The sequence below is a fragment of the Cherax quadricarinatus genome, chromosome 31 (genome assembly GCF_038502225.1).
Source record: "Cherax quadricarinatus isolate ZL_2023a chromosome 31, ASM3850222v1, whole genome shotgun sequence".
NCBI lineage: Eukaryota > Metazoa > Arthropoda > Malacostraca > Decapoda > Parastacidae > Cherax > Cherax quadricarinatus.
The window spans coordinates 33427603-33444478 of NC_091322.1; the positions used below are offsets into that span (position 1 = coordinate 33427603).

The 16876-nt window shown below is 38.9% G+C and overlaps 1 protein-coding gene across 1 annotated transcript in view; it reads left to right on the forward strand.

The window, feature by feature from the left end:
• The window catches only part of LOC128696442 (zinc finger CCHC domain-containing protein 7), a 277915-nt gene that overhangs the window by 109108 nt on the left and 151931 nt on the right, over positions 1–16876 (forward strand). The window contains exon 5 of the mRNA XM_070090407.1: positions 9841–9989. Coding sequence (XP_069946508.1) covers positions 9841–9989 — 149 coding nt within the window. The remainder of the gene's footprint in view (positions 1–9840; positions 9990–16876) is intronic.

The window sequence follows — 16876 nt, forward strand, 5'->3', positions numbered from 1 at the left end:
GGATTAAAATCGTTAACCGGGGGTCCACTGTATCTTTATTTACTACACGTACATATACAAGGTATACAGGCCTAGGTGACATCAGTGACATACTACTGTATAGAAAGCCGCTTGTTATGCAGAATATTTCAAGAAAATTAGGTCAGTGTCCCAGGATAACATCCACACTAGTCGGCTAACACCCAGGTACCCATTTACTGATGGGTAAACATAGACAACAGGTGTAAAGAAACACGCCTAATGTTTCTACCCTGGCTGGGAATCGAATATTTACCAAAAATCATATATGGCTAACCCAAGCCAGGTACTAAAAATAAGCCACATTGACTTTTTTTGGGTTATCCTAGGTTCTCTACACATATGCTGCTATGTGTGATAATCTATAGAGAAAATAACTTTTTTGTTTCAGGTTTATGGTGCAGTACGAGTGTATATGACAGTTATCCCTGTGCTACACTCCGTTTTCTCTAATATAAGCCTCCAAGACAGGGGTAGGAGAATGGTATTTGTATACCATATCCTCTTCATACCTCCATCGAACTGCTCTGTATTATGTCAAGCATTATTCATTCTGGAGTATTTAACATGTTTTATGTTCTTTATATTGTTTATGTCATATTAGATCAATTGTGATAGGCAAATAAGCTGTAGTGTTGATATTAGTGTAATAATAAAGCATATTTTCCTGCTTCATGAGACTGAGCTCATGGGAACCGACAGTGGCTTCAAAGCCATCTTTAATGGATAATGTACTGTGTAGGTGCTTTACATAATGAGAAGCATTTCTTTTATTCATTGGAACCATGGCTAGGGCTAAAAGTAAGCAGGTTAAAACAATAAATGGAGAAAAAGAAATTGGAATGAGTTGTGCAGCAAGTAGCGCCACCAAACAGTACCAGCGGGTTGGTGTGGCGACCCTGGAAATTTGAAATTATGCTAGCCAAAATTAGTACCGAATAACTGATTGCCGGATTTGTGATGGCAGACCTGTACTAATTACACATAAATTTTTTTTTACCTGGAGAGAGTTCCGGGGGTCAACGCCCCCGCGGTCCGGTCTGTGACCAGGCCTCCTTAGGTCAGTGTCCCAGGATGCGACCCACACCAGTCGACTAACACCCAGGTACCCATTTTACTGATGGGGAACATAGACAACAGGTGGAAAGAAACACGTCCAATGTTTCTACTCTGGCTGGGAATTGAACCCAGGCCCTCACCGTGTGAAGCGAGAGCGTTAACCACCAGGCCACCAGAGCCCCATGCCTTTTGTGATGACACACCTCGTAGTAATTCTATGAGTGTACATGCTCATGACTGATGATAGTGAAAGAGTGTGTTTGTGTGTTGAGAAGAAAAATATAGTGGCAAAATCTTGACTTCAGAGGCCACCATAATACCAATCAGCTGATTACTTCAACACTTTGGCATATTTATATTTAGAGAATCTCTGTGTCCTGATATCAAGGTAAGGCAAAGTAATGTTTACCATTGACTGTCTCATCACATGAGGAAAGACATGTGGGCAAGTCTTCAGCTGTTAGCAGGAAGCTATGGGAATTGGTGACGGGTGCTCATTTACTCCCTCGATCCACTGCTGGCTCTGGTGTTGGCTAGTGAGTGGTGTGGTTGAATCCCTCCTCACTCTTCCATTAAATGTAACATTATTGGCCAAGTAAAATGTGTGGTAGAGTTGGAAAATGAAATATGCAGTCTGTTTTCCTAGAGGCTAAAGCCAATGGGCAGCTCTCACATCTCTGACACTACCTTCCACATCATTATTTAAGTTCAGAATTAGTTCTCCTCATTCATAGACCATCCATCAACAAATTTACTCTTAAATATCTGAACACATTCACTCCACCATATTGCTTTCAACATAATATCCAACCTTCCATTACCTAAATTGTTTGTTACCCTCATCACCTTGCTCTTTCCTAAGTTCACTTTTAATTTCCTCCTTTTACATACCCTCCCAAATTTGTCCACCAATCTTTGTACCTTCTCAGAATCTCCCAAAAGCACAGTGTTATTGTCAAAAATCAACTGTGACAACTCCTACTTTGTATTAAATTCTCATATGTGGTGGAATGATGAAGTAAAGGGTGTGATACAAGAGAAAAAGTTAGCTTATGAGAGGTTTTTACAAAGCAGAAGTGCTATAGGAAGAGTAGAGTATACGGAGTGTGTCTCTCGGTGCATTGAGGTATCTGTGGAGACAAAAAATGTTATCTATGGAGGCAAAGAAGGGAATGTATGAAAGTATAGTAGTACCAACACACTTACATGGGTGTGAAGCTTGGGTTGTAAATGCTGCAGCGAGGAGACGGTTGGAGGCAGTGGAGATGTCCTGTCTCAGGGCAATGTGTGGTGTAAATATTATGCAGAAAATTTGGAGTGTGGAAATTAGGAGAAGGTGAGGAGTTAATAAAAGTATTAGTCAGAGGACTGAAGAGGGGTTGTTGAGGTGGTTTGGTCATTTAGAGAGAATGGATCAAAGTAGAATGACATGGAGAGTGTATAATTCTGTAGGGGAAGGAAGGAGGGGTAGGGGTCATCCTCGAAAAGGTTGGAGGGAGGGGTTAAAGGAGGTTTTGTGGTTGAAGGGCTTGGACTTCCAGCAAGCGTGCATGAGCGTGTTAGATAGGAGTGAATGGAGATGAATGGTATTTGGGACCTGACGATCTGTTGGAGTGTGAGCAGGGTAATGTTTAGTGAAGGGATTCGGGGAAACCGGTTATTTTATATAGCCGGACTTGAGTCCTGGAAATGGGAAGTATAATGCCTGCACTTTAACCCCTTGACTGTTGCAACCCCCAATCCTAAGGTGTCTCCTGGTGTCACAAAATTTAAAAAAAAAAAATTTTTTTTTCTTATGAAATGATAGAGAATCGTTTCCCGATTGTAATGACACCAAACAATACGAAATTTGATGGAAAACTGATGAAATTGCGCTCTCGCGAAGTTAGCGACCTCGGCGATATTTACAAATCGGCGATTTCGCCCACTTTGAGCCCTATTTATGGCTAATTGCATTGTTCCAGTCGACCAAACTCATAGCTATTTCTTTAGAACTTCATTTTTTCTATCGATTGCCCATTTACCGATTTCAACTACCCAATAACGTGGTCAAAAATTTGCAATTTGGCCATTTTCATGAAAATTAAAAAATATGACAGTTTCAAAATAAGGTCCAGAATGAACAATGCAGACATTCCTGGCTCTAAAATAATATTTTCTTTGTTCATCAGTCACGTCTCCAGGCCCCTCTAATATTACTCTTGCTTTCTATTTTGAATTTTTATTCAAACAAAAAAGAGAAGATTTACTGTTATGCAGACTACTGCAATACTGTAATAATCGTACAAATAATGTCAATCCATTCATGACTGCATGTTAGAATGGCTAGTTGGACATTTATTGGACAATGACATCATTTGTTTACTTTTGAACATCGGCAAAAATCAAACATTTCCCATACTTTGAGCTCCATTTCCAGGTTCTTTTTATAGTAAAACCAATCAAAATCACCTCTATTTCTATAATATGTTTTCCATTCTATCAAATGAGACCAAGAAAACGAGAACACAACCATAAATACTATACGAAAATAGACCTCAAAGTCTGTATTTTAATTAAAAAAATTTAAAAAAAAAAAACGGTCAGTTTTTTTTTCTCATTATGCATTGCGTGCTCTAGGATTTTTTTTATATGGTGCACACAGACCCATTCTCTCACATGGGAGCCTACCAGCTCTCTCCTGCTTGATTTGAAGCTGCTAGAATTTGTGAGTCTATATACGTCAAACACTGTACCTCGTAAGACATATATATATATATGTGACCGAAACAGTCAAAGGGTTATAAAAAAAAAAAAAAAAAAAAGACTACTCAACACCCCAGCATTCATTTCTTTTTCAACCCCCATCTATAACTATGTTAAATAACCATGGTGACATCACACACCCCTGTCTAAGGCCTGCCTTTACTAGAAAATAATCTCCCTCTCTCCTACATACTCTAATCTGAGCCTTGCTATTCTCGTAAAAACTCTTAACTGCTTTTAGTAATGTACCACCTATTCTGTACACTTGCAACATCTGCCATATTCCTTCCCTATCCACCCTATCATATGCCTTTAAATCCATAAATGTTGTTCACTGGTATGCTTCAATGTAAGCACTTGGTCTACACATCCCCAACTCTTCCGAAAGACATATCAGCTATCCTGCTCTCTGTCTTACCTTTAATTCTTTCAGTAATAACTACCATACACTTTACCAGGCTTATTCCCCTATAATTTTTACTCTTTTATCCCCTTTTCCCTTAAACAAAGGAACTATTCACACACACTGCCAATACTTAGGTACATATGATACCATTATTCAGTATTCTTTTTCTTTCAACAAACCAGCCATATCCCACCGAAGCAGGGTGGCCCAAAAAGAAAAACAAAAGATTCTCTCATTAACTTCAGTAATGTATACAGGAGAAGGGGCTACTAGCCCCTTGCTCCCGGCATTTTAGTCGCCTCTTACGACACATGGCTTAAGGAGGAAGAATTCTGTTCCACTTCCCCTGGAAATAAACAAGAACAAGAACTAGTAAGAAAATAGAAGAAAACCCAGAGGGGGGTGTGTATACATATGCTTGTGCATGCATATAATCGCCTATTCCTACTCGCCTGTTTGTGGTTGCAGGGGTCGAGTCATAGCTCCTGGCCCCGCATCTTCACTGAATGCTACTAGGTCTTCTCTCTCCCTGCTGCATGAGCTTTATCAAACCTCGTCTTAAAACTATGTATCGTTCCCGCCTCCACTACATCACTTTCTAGGCTATTCCACTGCCTGACAACTCTGTGACTGAAGAAATGCTTCCTAACATCCCTTTGACTCGTCTGAGTCTTCAACTTCCAACTGTGACCCCTTGTTTCTGTGTCCCATCTCTGAAACATCCTGTCTTTGTCCACATTGTCTATTCTGCGCAGTACATGTATTTTATATGTTGTTATCGTGTCTCCCCTGATCCTCCTGTGTGGATTCCAAACTGGTGCTGCATACTCCAGTATGAGCCTGATGTATATGGTATACAGGGTTGAACGATTACTTACTGAGGTATCGGCACGCTATACGATAAATGAGGACACTCGCCTGTCATACCCCACCTCCTGCTCCACCCTCCCAACCTCTTCCAATTTTCCATCCCTCCCCTCCCTCTTCCTTCCCATTCTCACCTATCCTCAGGTCAGAACCTCAAATCCTTAGGTTTGCCAGATGCTTGTGTGCTGCAGCAGTTATCTGATTGATGTGCCCCTCAGGAGGTGTGCTCGGTATTATACTCGCCCCAAGACCTTTTTCCTTGAGTGAGGTATGCAGTCTTTGGCCACCTAGACTATACTCTGTCTGCAGTCTTCTTTGCCCTTCCCCAAGCTTCATGACTGCTTTTTGCGAGGTTAGATTCAAGGAGCCAGTTGCTGGACCAGGCTTGTAGCCTGTCCAGGTCTCTTTGTAGTCCTACCTGATCCCCGACCGATTTGATTCTCCTCATTAACTTCACATCATCTGTAAACAAGGATACTTCTGAGTCTCTCCCTTTGTCATTCACATATACCAAAAACAGCACAGGCCCTAGGACTGACCCCTGTGGAACCTCGCTTGTCACAGGCACCCACTCTGACACCTTGTCACGTACCATGATTTCTTGTTGCCTCACTGTCAGATATTCTCTGATCCATTGCAGTGCTTTCTTGTTATGTGTGCCTGATCCTCTAGCTTTTTCATTAACCTCTTGTGAGGACCTGTGTTGAAGGCTTTCTTGCAATCCAAGAAAATGCAGTCTATCCACCCCTGTCTCTCGTATGTTACTTCTGTTACCTTGTCATAAAACTCCAGTAGGTTGGTGACACAGGATTTTCCTTCCCTGAAACTGTGCTGGTTGTCATTTATAAGCTTGTGTCTTTCAGGGTGCTGCACCACTCTCCTGATGATCTCCATGACTTTGCATATTATACACGTTAGTGACACAGGTCTGTAGTTTAGTGCCTCGTGTCTGCCTCCATTTTCAAAAATTGGTACTACATTTGCCATCTTCCATACCTCAGGTAGTTGCCCAGTTTCAATGGATGTGTTGAAGATCTTTGTTAGTGGCACACACAGCATCTCTGCTCCCTCTCTAAGGACCCTCGGAGAGATGTCTGGTCCCACTGCCTTTGAGGTATTGAGTTCACATATAGCAGCTTCTTCTGAATTCCTGGCATCCTACCTGTTTCCACTCTAAACACTTCTTTAAATCTCATGTTGAGCTCCTCACACACCTCTTGGTCATTTCTTGTGAACTCTTCACCATCTTTTCTCAGCCTGATTACCTGGTCCTTGACTGTTGTTTTCCTCCTGATGTGGCTATACAACAGCATCGGATCAGACTTGACTTTCGATGCTATGTCATTTTTGTATTGTCGCTGAGCCTCCCTTCTTGTCTGTGCATGTTTTTCTGGCTCTTTGGCTGATCTCTTTATTTTCCTGGGTCCTTTGTCTTATGTACCTTTTCCATTCTTTAGTGCACCTAGTTTTTGCCTCCCTACACCTTTGGGTGAACCAAAAACTCATTCTGGTCTTCCCATTACAGTATTTCTGTTTCCCTGGAGAACAAACCTCTCCTCCGCTTCCTTGTATTTTGTTGTCACATAGTCCATCGTTTCTTTTACTGGTTCTCCTGCCAGTTCTCTCTCCCACTGAAGGTCTTGCAGGAAGTTTCTCATGCCTGTGTAGTCCCCTTTTTTTGTAGTTTGGTTTTCCCATCCTATTCCTGCTACTCTCTCCACTTGTAGCTCATCTATATAATCAAAGCACAGAACCACATGATCACTAGCTCCAAGGGGCCTTTTACATACATGATATCCTCGATGTCCGAACTACTCAAGGTGAATACACGGTCGAGTTTTGCTGGATCATACTCACCTGTGTAGTGTGACCTAAGTGGAAGTAGAAGTAGCAAGATGTACCTGAAATCTTGCATGTTTGAGACAGAAAAAGGACACCAGCAAGCCTACCATCGTGTAAAACAATTACAGGCTTTTGTTTTACACTCACTCGGCAAGACGATGGTACCTCCATGGGTGGTTGCTGTCTACCAACCTAATATTGTATAATATATTGTACAGCCTCTCCTCACTTAATGAAGTAGTACTTGTTTACTGATGCCTTGGACTTACAACGGGCTCTCTGACCAGTATTCATACCTAAATATAGGTCTCCCTCAACATTCACGAGGGTTAGGGGATCAAGAGCATTGCGAATGTTTGGTGCCCCAATGTGTTGTAGGGAAATATAATGCAATACTGCTTCCCTAATCTATTGAACCATGAACAATCATGAAACACATGAAAATATCATGAAATATTGTACTAGTGCCAGCCATTTGGTAAAGAAGGTGAGAAAGAATATAGAATTCAAGAAAGAACTCATAGCAGAGTACCAAAGTGGAGGAGGAAGAGAGAGGGGAGAATGTGCTTTCTTCAGTGATTTATACGATACTAAAGCAGTACTAGTCGATAAAGGCTGTAGCTCCAGCCAGCAATAAAGTGTAGCATTAACAGTGTAGCAAGTAAGTTAAGAGATTAATCAGTAGAAAAAGGACAGCATGAACCTAACTCCTCCAATGTTGTTGGAATTATATAGGGCTACTGACAACACCTCCATCTCTACCGCCTCTGCTGCCACCTCCCTCCACCACCAGTATGTACAGCTTATGCTCTCAGTGGCACTGATACACCTAACAACTACGCAACAACACTCGTTACATACTTAATGACTTTTTTCATTCAAGAATATGTGCCATGTTTCTGTGTTGTATAATATTGTTTATGTCATAATAGATGAAATGTGATAGATAAATAAGCCGTAGAGTTATTAGTGATCATATTGAAGGCCTATCTTGTCCTGTCTCCAAACAAACTCTGCCACCGCCACAATTCCTAAAATGTGTAATGACATATTTTAAATATGATTGGGCGGCTGGGAATTTGCGAATGTTTGAAGCCCGCAAAAGTGGAAAACGCGAATGTTGAGGGAGACCTGTAATGTATATTAGAGCTGATTTCCTCTGTTCTGTTTATTTCAATATACTACAGTACACTATTGTTTACACATTTTTAAAGTATACCAAAAATGTTATTAACGGTGCAAAGGTGACATTAACCCTTTCAGGGTTTCGGCCGTACTAGTACGGCTTACACACCAGGGTTTTTGACGTACTAGTACGCCTAAATTCTAGTGCCCTCAAATCTAATGAGAGAAAGCTGATAGGCCTGCATATGAAAGAATGGGTCTATGTGGTCAGTGTGTGCAGTATAAAAAAAAATCCTGCAGCACACAGTGTGTAATGAGAAAAAAAAAAACTGACCGTGTTTTTGGATTAAAACAGCGACTTTCCACTGTATTTTCATATGGTATTTATTGTTGTATTCTAGTTTTCCTGGTCTCATTTTATAGAATGGAAGACATATTACAGAAATTGAGATGATTTTGACTGGTTTTACAATGAAAAGTACCTTGAAATTGAGCTCAAAGTAACAGAAATGTTCAATTTTTACCAAAGTTCAAAAGTAAACAAATCATGCTAAGCGTCCAATACACGTCAACTGGCGAGTCTAATATTCTTTCACAAGTGCGCCGATATTATTTATACCATTTCTACACTAATGCAGTAGTCTGGATAGCAGTAAATCTTCTATTTTTTTGTGAGAATAAAAATTCAAAGTGGAAAGCAAAAGAATGTAAGATGGGCGTGGGGACGTGACTAATGAACAGAGGAAATGTTATTTTAGTGCCAGGAATGTCTTGTTTATTCTGGACCCTATTTGGAAATTGGCATCTTTTGAAATTTGTGTGAAATTGGCAAAATTGCTATATTCTGACCACTGTATTGGATAGTTGAAATAGGTAAATGGGTGGTTTCTTGTACTCATTCGATAGAAAAAATGGAGTTCTAGCAAAATAATTATGATTTTTGTCTACTAATACACTGGAATTGGCCGAAAATAGGACTCAGTGGGCAAAATCGCCGATGCATAAACATCGTTGAGACCACTAACTTCGCGAGAGCATAATTCCGTAAGTTTTCCATCAAATTTCATACTTTTGGTGTCATTATGATCGGGAAAAGATTCTCTATCTTTTCATAAGAAAAAAATAAAAAATTTTTTTTTTGAAATTTGGGCAACCCTGAGAACAAGTCTGGGAGAGGACCTGAGGACCCTGAAAGGGTTAAAATGTAGCCCTATTTTTTTGACGTTATTTAGCACAATTTTATTTTGCCCGACAATTTTCGGGAATGTATCTCTCAGAATAAATGCAGACTTGGTGTACTTGGACAGAAATACATACGTGACGGAGGTAGGGTTTGGTACAACTTCTGAAAACTAAATTTCAAAACAATGTTTTTTAACTGTTGTTTGTGTAATAGTAAATACATATGATTAAAGTTTGTGGTAACTGAAGTTCATTACGTAGTTTTGAGGGATGAATAGATAAGGATTTTTCTATTAGGCAACCATGAAATACATTCAATATTCTGGTTTGAAGACCATTACTTGTATATGATATAAGGGGGGGGTGCTGTATGACCCTTTTGGGTTTAGCACTCAATTTGATTATATTATTTGACACAAGGGTAATCAGCTAACAGGTAACTCTTCTATTATAGAGTTTATTTTGATTGTGCTGATACACGTACTTTATGTAAAAAGGTGTACCTAAAATAGACACTTCAGGCTTTGTACTAAAATTTGTGTTAAACATGTCTATAACTTTAGAAATAGATAGTTTCATGTGAATTTATATTTCAGTGTTATGTCTGTGGCAAGATTGGGCATATATCTCGCGAGTGTCCAGTTGGAGGAGAACAAGAGAATGAAAAGCGCTGTTATGTGTGTGGTGCAAGTGGCCACATTTCCCGTGATTGTCCTCAAGGAGAGTCTGACACAACTTGCTACAGGTGGGTCATAATATAGCTTGCAGCATGTGAATATATATTTCTTACTATGATAAAAAGTGGCAACAGGTATATTTTCCAAATGCTTATTGTAGAAGTTGGACTGCTAAATGTGTTTAAAGAGTTGTGCATGTTTCACGTTAAAATATTAATACAGGTACAAGCACTTGAATCTGAAATTAAGCAAAATATCTGAAAGCTGTTGCCCCACAATGTGTGTGTGTGTGTGTGTGTGTGTGTGTGTGTGTGTGTGTATATATACTCATCTGTTTGTGGTTGCAGGGGTCAAGTCATGGTTCCTGACCCTGCCTCTTCACTGTTTGCTACTAGGTCCTCTTTCTTCCTGCTCCATGAGCTTTATCAAACCTCGTCTTAAAACTATGTAAGGTTCCTGCCTCCATTACGTTGCTTTCTAGGCTGTTTCACTTCCTGACAACTGTGACTGAAAAAGTACTTCCTAACATCCCTTTGACTCATAGGAGTCTTCAATTTCCAATTGTGATCCCTTGTTTCTGTGTCCCATCTCAGGAACATCCAGTCTTTGTCCACCTTGTCAATTCCTCGCGGTATTTTATATGTTGTTATCCTATCTCCCCTGACCCTCCTGTCCTCCAGTGTTGTCAGGCTGATTTCTTTTCTTCATAGGTCAATCCCCTTAGCTCTGGGACTAGTCTTGTTGCAAACCTTTGCACTTTCTCTAATTTCTTGATGTGCTTGACCAGGTGTTTGTGTGTGTGTGAAGTTCTCCCATAGCTTTTACCTCTCTGCTCATATTAGTCATGAAGAGGCCTGTACATAATATTATTAAGAGAGAATACCATCCCCTGTTTATTGTAAAGCTGCTGGAGCTGTTCAAAATTTGGATGAAAATGCATTAGTATACAAGTAAGCTGAAACAAATCCAGTATCAGGTAGATGTTGGGTAGAGTGTCTGTGATGGCTCAGGGAGCTATTTGAACTCTTCCAGAGTTTTGAATTTGATAATGCACAATAATTAATAAATGTATATAATATAAAGAAACAGAGAATCAAATAATTGTTTTTTATTCTTTGTACTGTGTATTATTCATTCTCTAAGGCCTGCATGCTCGTGTGATCAAAACTTGTGCGTATCTCGACAGTAGAAAATACAATGCTATTAGCTTAGTGTTTTCTTCATGCATGCATAAAAAAAAAAGAGAGAAGATCAGGGAAAGTAGGTAAGAAGGAATACAGACAGAAGAGGAAGAGCTAAATTAAGAAATAGGATATTAGTGTTGTGGTACCTTAAAATAGGCCAAACACCGGACTAGAGGGTGCAGCTTCCAATTCACACTAAGTTGGCTTTATGCTGCCTGAATATTTGATTTTGGCATCTTTACTACCACATTAAGACAACAGTGTAAGGAGTTTGATTGTTGTGTTAAGTAGTGCAATGGTCAAGGAGCTGTGTGAGCTCTACCAACAGACCTAGAGTAATTAATTATCAGATGTACCTGTCCCTACATTTTGTTAATGCCAGTTTTTATTTTTTACATAAGCTATTTAGAAATTTAGGCCTCTGGTAGTGTACCCAATATTTAGTTCCAAATAACAGGAAATCCTGAAAACTCATCACAATAAAGAGGATTTGAGGGTTTGTATCTGTATATAATTTATATTTGTAGTGCAGAAAAAGGAGGTAAAAATTTGAAAATTTATTGAAGGGTGAATTTGTATGTATATTAACATTGTTAGTGAATAAATAGAAGAATGCATGGACTCGAACCATAGTCCATGCATGTAGCAGACCCAACACCATGGAGCTTGCAATTAGATTATTTTATAATCAGCATTTGAGTGACGTTGTTGCATCGGCAGCACCAATGATGACTGTTTCATCTTGCTACTCCAGAAGCTTTCATTCTCATTCCCCTCAAAGCCATATATTCCATAAACTCGAGATTGTCATAATAAATGACTGTCAGCAAATAAACAGAAGAATGGACAGGGATACTAAGAGCAATTCTTATCCATTCTTCTGTTTATTCATTGACAGTTATTCATTTTGATTTCTCTTGGGTTTATTGTCAGTGAAATATACAGCTATTAATTTGCATTGAGTAGGTAATGTTTGCATAAATTTTTAAGGACCAAACATAAGTTGCCAACTTATTTTGGCAACAGTTTTTTCCCCTTCATGCTTTGTGTTAAAATATAATATTAAGTACATTTTATTCCAGTCTGAGTTATTATTTAATAATAAAGGAATTTAACCAAATCATCTTTTGTTCAGTATCTGCATATTCCTTTGTTCAATAAGGCATGAAACAAAGAACTTTTACAGTCCAGTACCCAGTTTGAGCGTATAGTATTGTGTCCACATTATATTTAACATATACAGTACCTATAGTAATTGTGAAAAACATGTGTGGTATAAAAATGTATATCCTCACTCCCCAGGAAATTTTAGATTTAATCATTTAACATTCGTGTTTAAACTAATTGTTATAGTATATGCAAAAATTATTCAGAAAATGTTCACGGTAATGTTAGTCACTATAAATAGCTGCTTAGTAATAAAAAAATAATTATAGTTACATCGGAGGATTTGTCTATATTTTATATCCTTTATATTCATCATTGTGACATTGTAGTTGCAATTTGCTAGAATTTTTGGCTCATTGTGGCTGCAGTACTAGTATATGGATGTACTTAGTGTCCCAGAAATACATGGTTATTATATATAAATTCTCAGGAAGCATGGGGGCAGTGTCATTCTCTGACCTTCAGTAATAATAAAGCTTACTTTTTTTTTTTTTACATAACATTTTAAAGAGATTTTTAACCATAATTCAGTGCCTTTGTGCACAGGTTGGCTCCAGGTCTCTTCTCAATTTACTTTCCCTGATGATGTTACTTAAGAAATCATCCTTATGTTCCCCCTCGTATAGTTTCATAATACTGTAAGTGGTTTACAGGTTATTTTTTCCTTTTATTGATAAATAAACATCTTCAAAGTTTTTAGTATTCATTCATAACTCCTGACTCTTGGTTCAGGAAACCATCATTGTAGCATGTCTTTGGAGTTTTTCTGTCTTGCCAGAATAGCATAAGCATTTCTGCTGTCGTTAAATGAACATAGATAAGAGCATGGTGATGAGGGGTAACAAATTAGGTAATGAGTGGAAGTAAATGTGTTTAGATATTTGGAAGTGGACCTATCAGCGGATGGCTATATAAAAGACAAAGCAAACCATAGAATTGATGAAGGGAAAAAAGGTGGGTGGTGCATTGAGATATCAGAGGAGATGATGAACATTATCCATGAAGGCAAAGAGGGGACTGTATGAGAGCATATTGGTACCAACGCTCTTATATGGGTGTGAAGCTTGGGTTGTGTGTTGCAGGGAGGAGGTGGTTTGAGGAAGTGGAGATGCTGTGTCTTAGGGCAATGTGTGGTGTAATTATTATGCAGAGAATTCATAATTTGGTGATTAGAAGGAGGTGCAGAGTTACTAAAAGTATTATCCAGAGGGCTGAGGAGGGGTTGTTGAGGTGGTTTGGTCACTGAGAAGATGGAGCAAAATAAGATGACTTGGAGGGTGTATAAATCTGTAGTGGAGGGAAGGCTGGGTAGGGGTTGTCCTAAGAAAGGATGGAAGGAGGAAGTGAAGGAGGTTTTGTGTGAAAGGGGAGTTGGACATCCAGCAGACATGTGTGAGCATGTTAGGAGTGAGTAGAGATAAATGGTAGTTTGGGACCTGATAAGCTGTTGGAATGTGAGCAAGGTAACATTGTATGAAGGGATTCAGAGAAAATGGACTTGAGTCCTGGAAGGTGGGAAGTACAATGCCTGCACTCTAAAGGCAGGGTAGGGACTCGAGTCTGGTTAACCATTTTCCCTGAATCCCTTCACAAAATGTTACCTTGCTTACATTCCAGCAGCTTGTAAGGTCCCAAACAATATTTGCCTCCACTCACTCCTGTCTAACACGTTCACACATGCCTGCTGTGACATGTCTTCTACTGTAATCGTGCACTGTAACTAATTATGTAGTATCTCCCATTTCCCCCAATTCTGCAATTTTACTTTAATCTATTATTCTTTGTATGTTTGTCTTTCATGTTTAGTTTGTTTTTTAGCAAATTCAAATACCCTTCAAAGGAGGAAGTGTGTTGCTGGTGTAAGAGACTGATTTAAGGACTTGGAGTTTCCCATGCCTTTCAATTAAACCTGATTGCTTCTCATATCTCAGGTGGAATATGATCCTTAGGGGTTACCACTTCCCAGTTAATAAAAATAAGAATAATCATAATAATAATAATAATAATAGTGGTAAACTTGAATAGAAGATTATACATTAGTGCTGTTGATTTCTGTCTTGTTTGAAACCCTTTTTAGACCAACATAGTTTCACATTGTCCATAATCTAGTCAATTGTGTTGTGTATTTTTCTTTCCAAGTCGTATTTTACTGTGTGTATTTTTTTTAATGGAACATTGTCACTTTTGCCAAGTGAATATGGATAATTATACAGAATTATTTTTTTTAACAAAAAAAGGCACTACTGTGACTAGAACGATACACGAATAACCCGCACATAGAAGAGAGGAGCTTACGGTGACATTTCGGTCCGTCTTGGACCATTGACAAAGTCGCATTAACGAAAAGGAGAGAAGGAGGGAGTATATATAGGCCAGCAGACAGGGACGGGACAAGAAAGGTAGTAGTGGGAACTCTCCTGTCCTCTGCCTTCCCAACATTTCCGGTATTTCTAATATCAACAACTCTCTCCGTTCCTTAGACATCAAACTTGCTTTCCACCAGACTAACACTTCGCACTAATCTAGTTCATACGTCTCCTCCCTCTATAGATGCTCCTGGTGTCTACTCTTATTTCTTGTTCCTCCTTTCCTCTTCAGTACTTTAGAGAAACTGGTCGATCTCTTTTTGACAGACTTAGGGAGTATGAAAGTGCTGATGCCAACAATGCTCTTTTCTATCACGTCCGAGATCAGAGTCATCATATTGACTGGTCTTCTACTAAAACTGTCTACCTTACGTCCAACTTTCACAGTTGCCATCTGATTGAATCCTCCCTTATACACAACTTTCCTTGTATGAATCGCAGTCCTGGCTTTGTCTATGTAGATACTTTTCTTTCCCACTACATTGTAAAATGCTCTGAACTTCAGAACACCCATGACCTAACCTGATTCCTTTTGCTTCTTCTCCCTCTTCCCCTTTCCTCTTTGTTCCTTCATTATTTTTCTCCCCTCTGTGTTCTTGCTCCTACCCTCTTCGGCCCGTAGCTCCCTTGCAGTGCTCCTCTTTCTTTGTATCTGACTCCACCACTACCATTACTACCTACTACCTCCACTACTACTACCTCCACTACTACCACCTCCACTACTACCTCTCTTGTTCCATCCCTGTCTGCTGGCCTATATATATACTTCCTCCTTCTCTCCTTTTCGTTAGTGTGACTTAGTCAATGGTCCAAGTTGGACCGAAACAACATTGTAAGCTCCTCTCTTTCATGTGCGGGTTATTTGTGTATTCATTTATTTCTAGTAAACACTTGGTCTAGTATTGCACTGATGATGGAGGTTGATTTCTCAGATACTGGGTGCACCAAACCAAAAGAAATGTACATTGTAAAAAAATGCACATTTTTTTGACTGATTTATATCCACATAGATATAAGCCTGGTGGTACACATGCACCAAAATACCTTGAACAAAAATTAATGCATTTCAGAGACTGTTAGAAAAATATTTTCACTTATAATCTACCCTATAAGATTAGAATGGCTGTATTTCTTTCAGTACCATTCTAACTGCTTTCTGATTTATTTTCTTAAGAAGAACGAGTCTTAGAAAACACTTTAGAGGCGAGAAATAGATTGAGACTGTTTTCATAAAAATATTTTGGCTTTTTTTTTCCTGCTATCTCTTTATATATTTCTGTAATTTGTTTAATATCTACATGGAAAGAAAAAATATTTGGGTGGGAAATCCAGTGAGCATATTTTGAATGAAATCCCATGGTTGGATTTCAGTTCAAAGTGTCATGTGCCAAGAAAAGAAAATAGGCATCCTGTCTGATCTGAATTTGGTTTCATCATAGGTGTCGAGCCAGTAGGGTAAATAAATGTGAATTGGGGTTGAGAAGCATTACTCCCTATCAGTTCAACAGGATATTGGAAAATGGGGGCACTGTGTGTTAGGTTATACCTGAACCAATGTACTGTTAATTAGGAGTTCTAGATTTCAGCCCTGCCGCTTAACTTTGATTTCATTGTTCACTTCATTCTGTTACTTTAAGACTCATGTTTAGAAATGTTTCCACATGTCTGTATGGCTCATTCTTGAATGTAGTTAACATTATTCTTTTGTTTATTGTAAAGAATTTTGCCTTGTCTACCTTCACTATGCTGCAGTGGATTTTGTATGATGTGAGCATATACTTTACTGTCATGTTATAAATTCTTTCAAAGATAAGAAGCTTAGATCTCAGATTTCCTTCTGTCATATTTCCCTTTGACATAGGAACTAGCATGGGTACACTTCTTGTGATATAGAGTTTCACTTTGACTAGTTTTGTGTGTGTGTGTGTGTGTGTGTGTGTGTGTGTGTGTGTGTGTGAGAGAGAGAGAAAGAGAGAGAAAGAAAGGCATGTTTGTAGACCACACATTGCCTTCAGACGATGTTTTTTAAACTAGTGCAATACATGTATACACTAAGAAATGATGTATGATTTATTCGGGCACCTCACAGGATTAATAATTTACGCACATTACTCAAGGTTTTATGCAATACTAGTATGGTGTTCCATCCAAATCTCAGAGGTACCACAGAAAGAAGTGAATAAATCTGATTTGCTGGTGTGAATTAAAAATAAAGAGAGGGTGGAATCTCTTGACCAT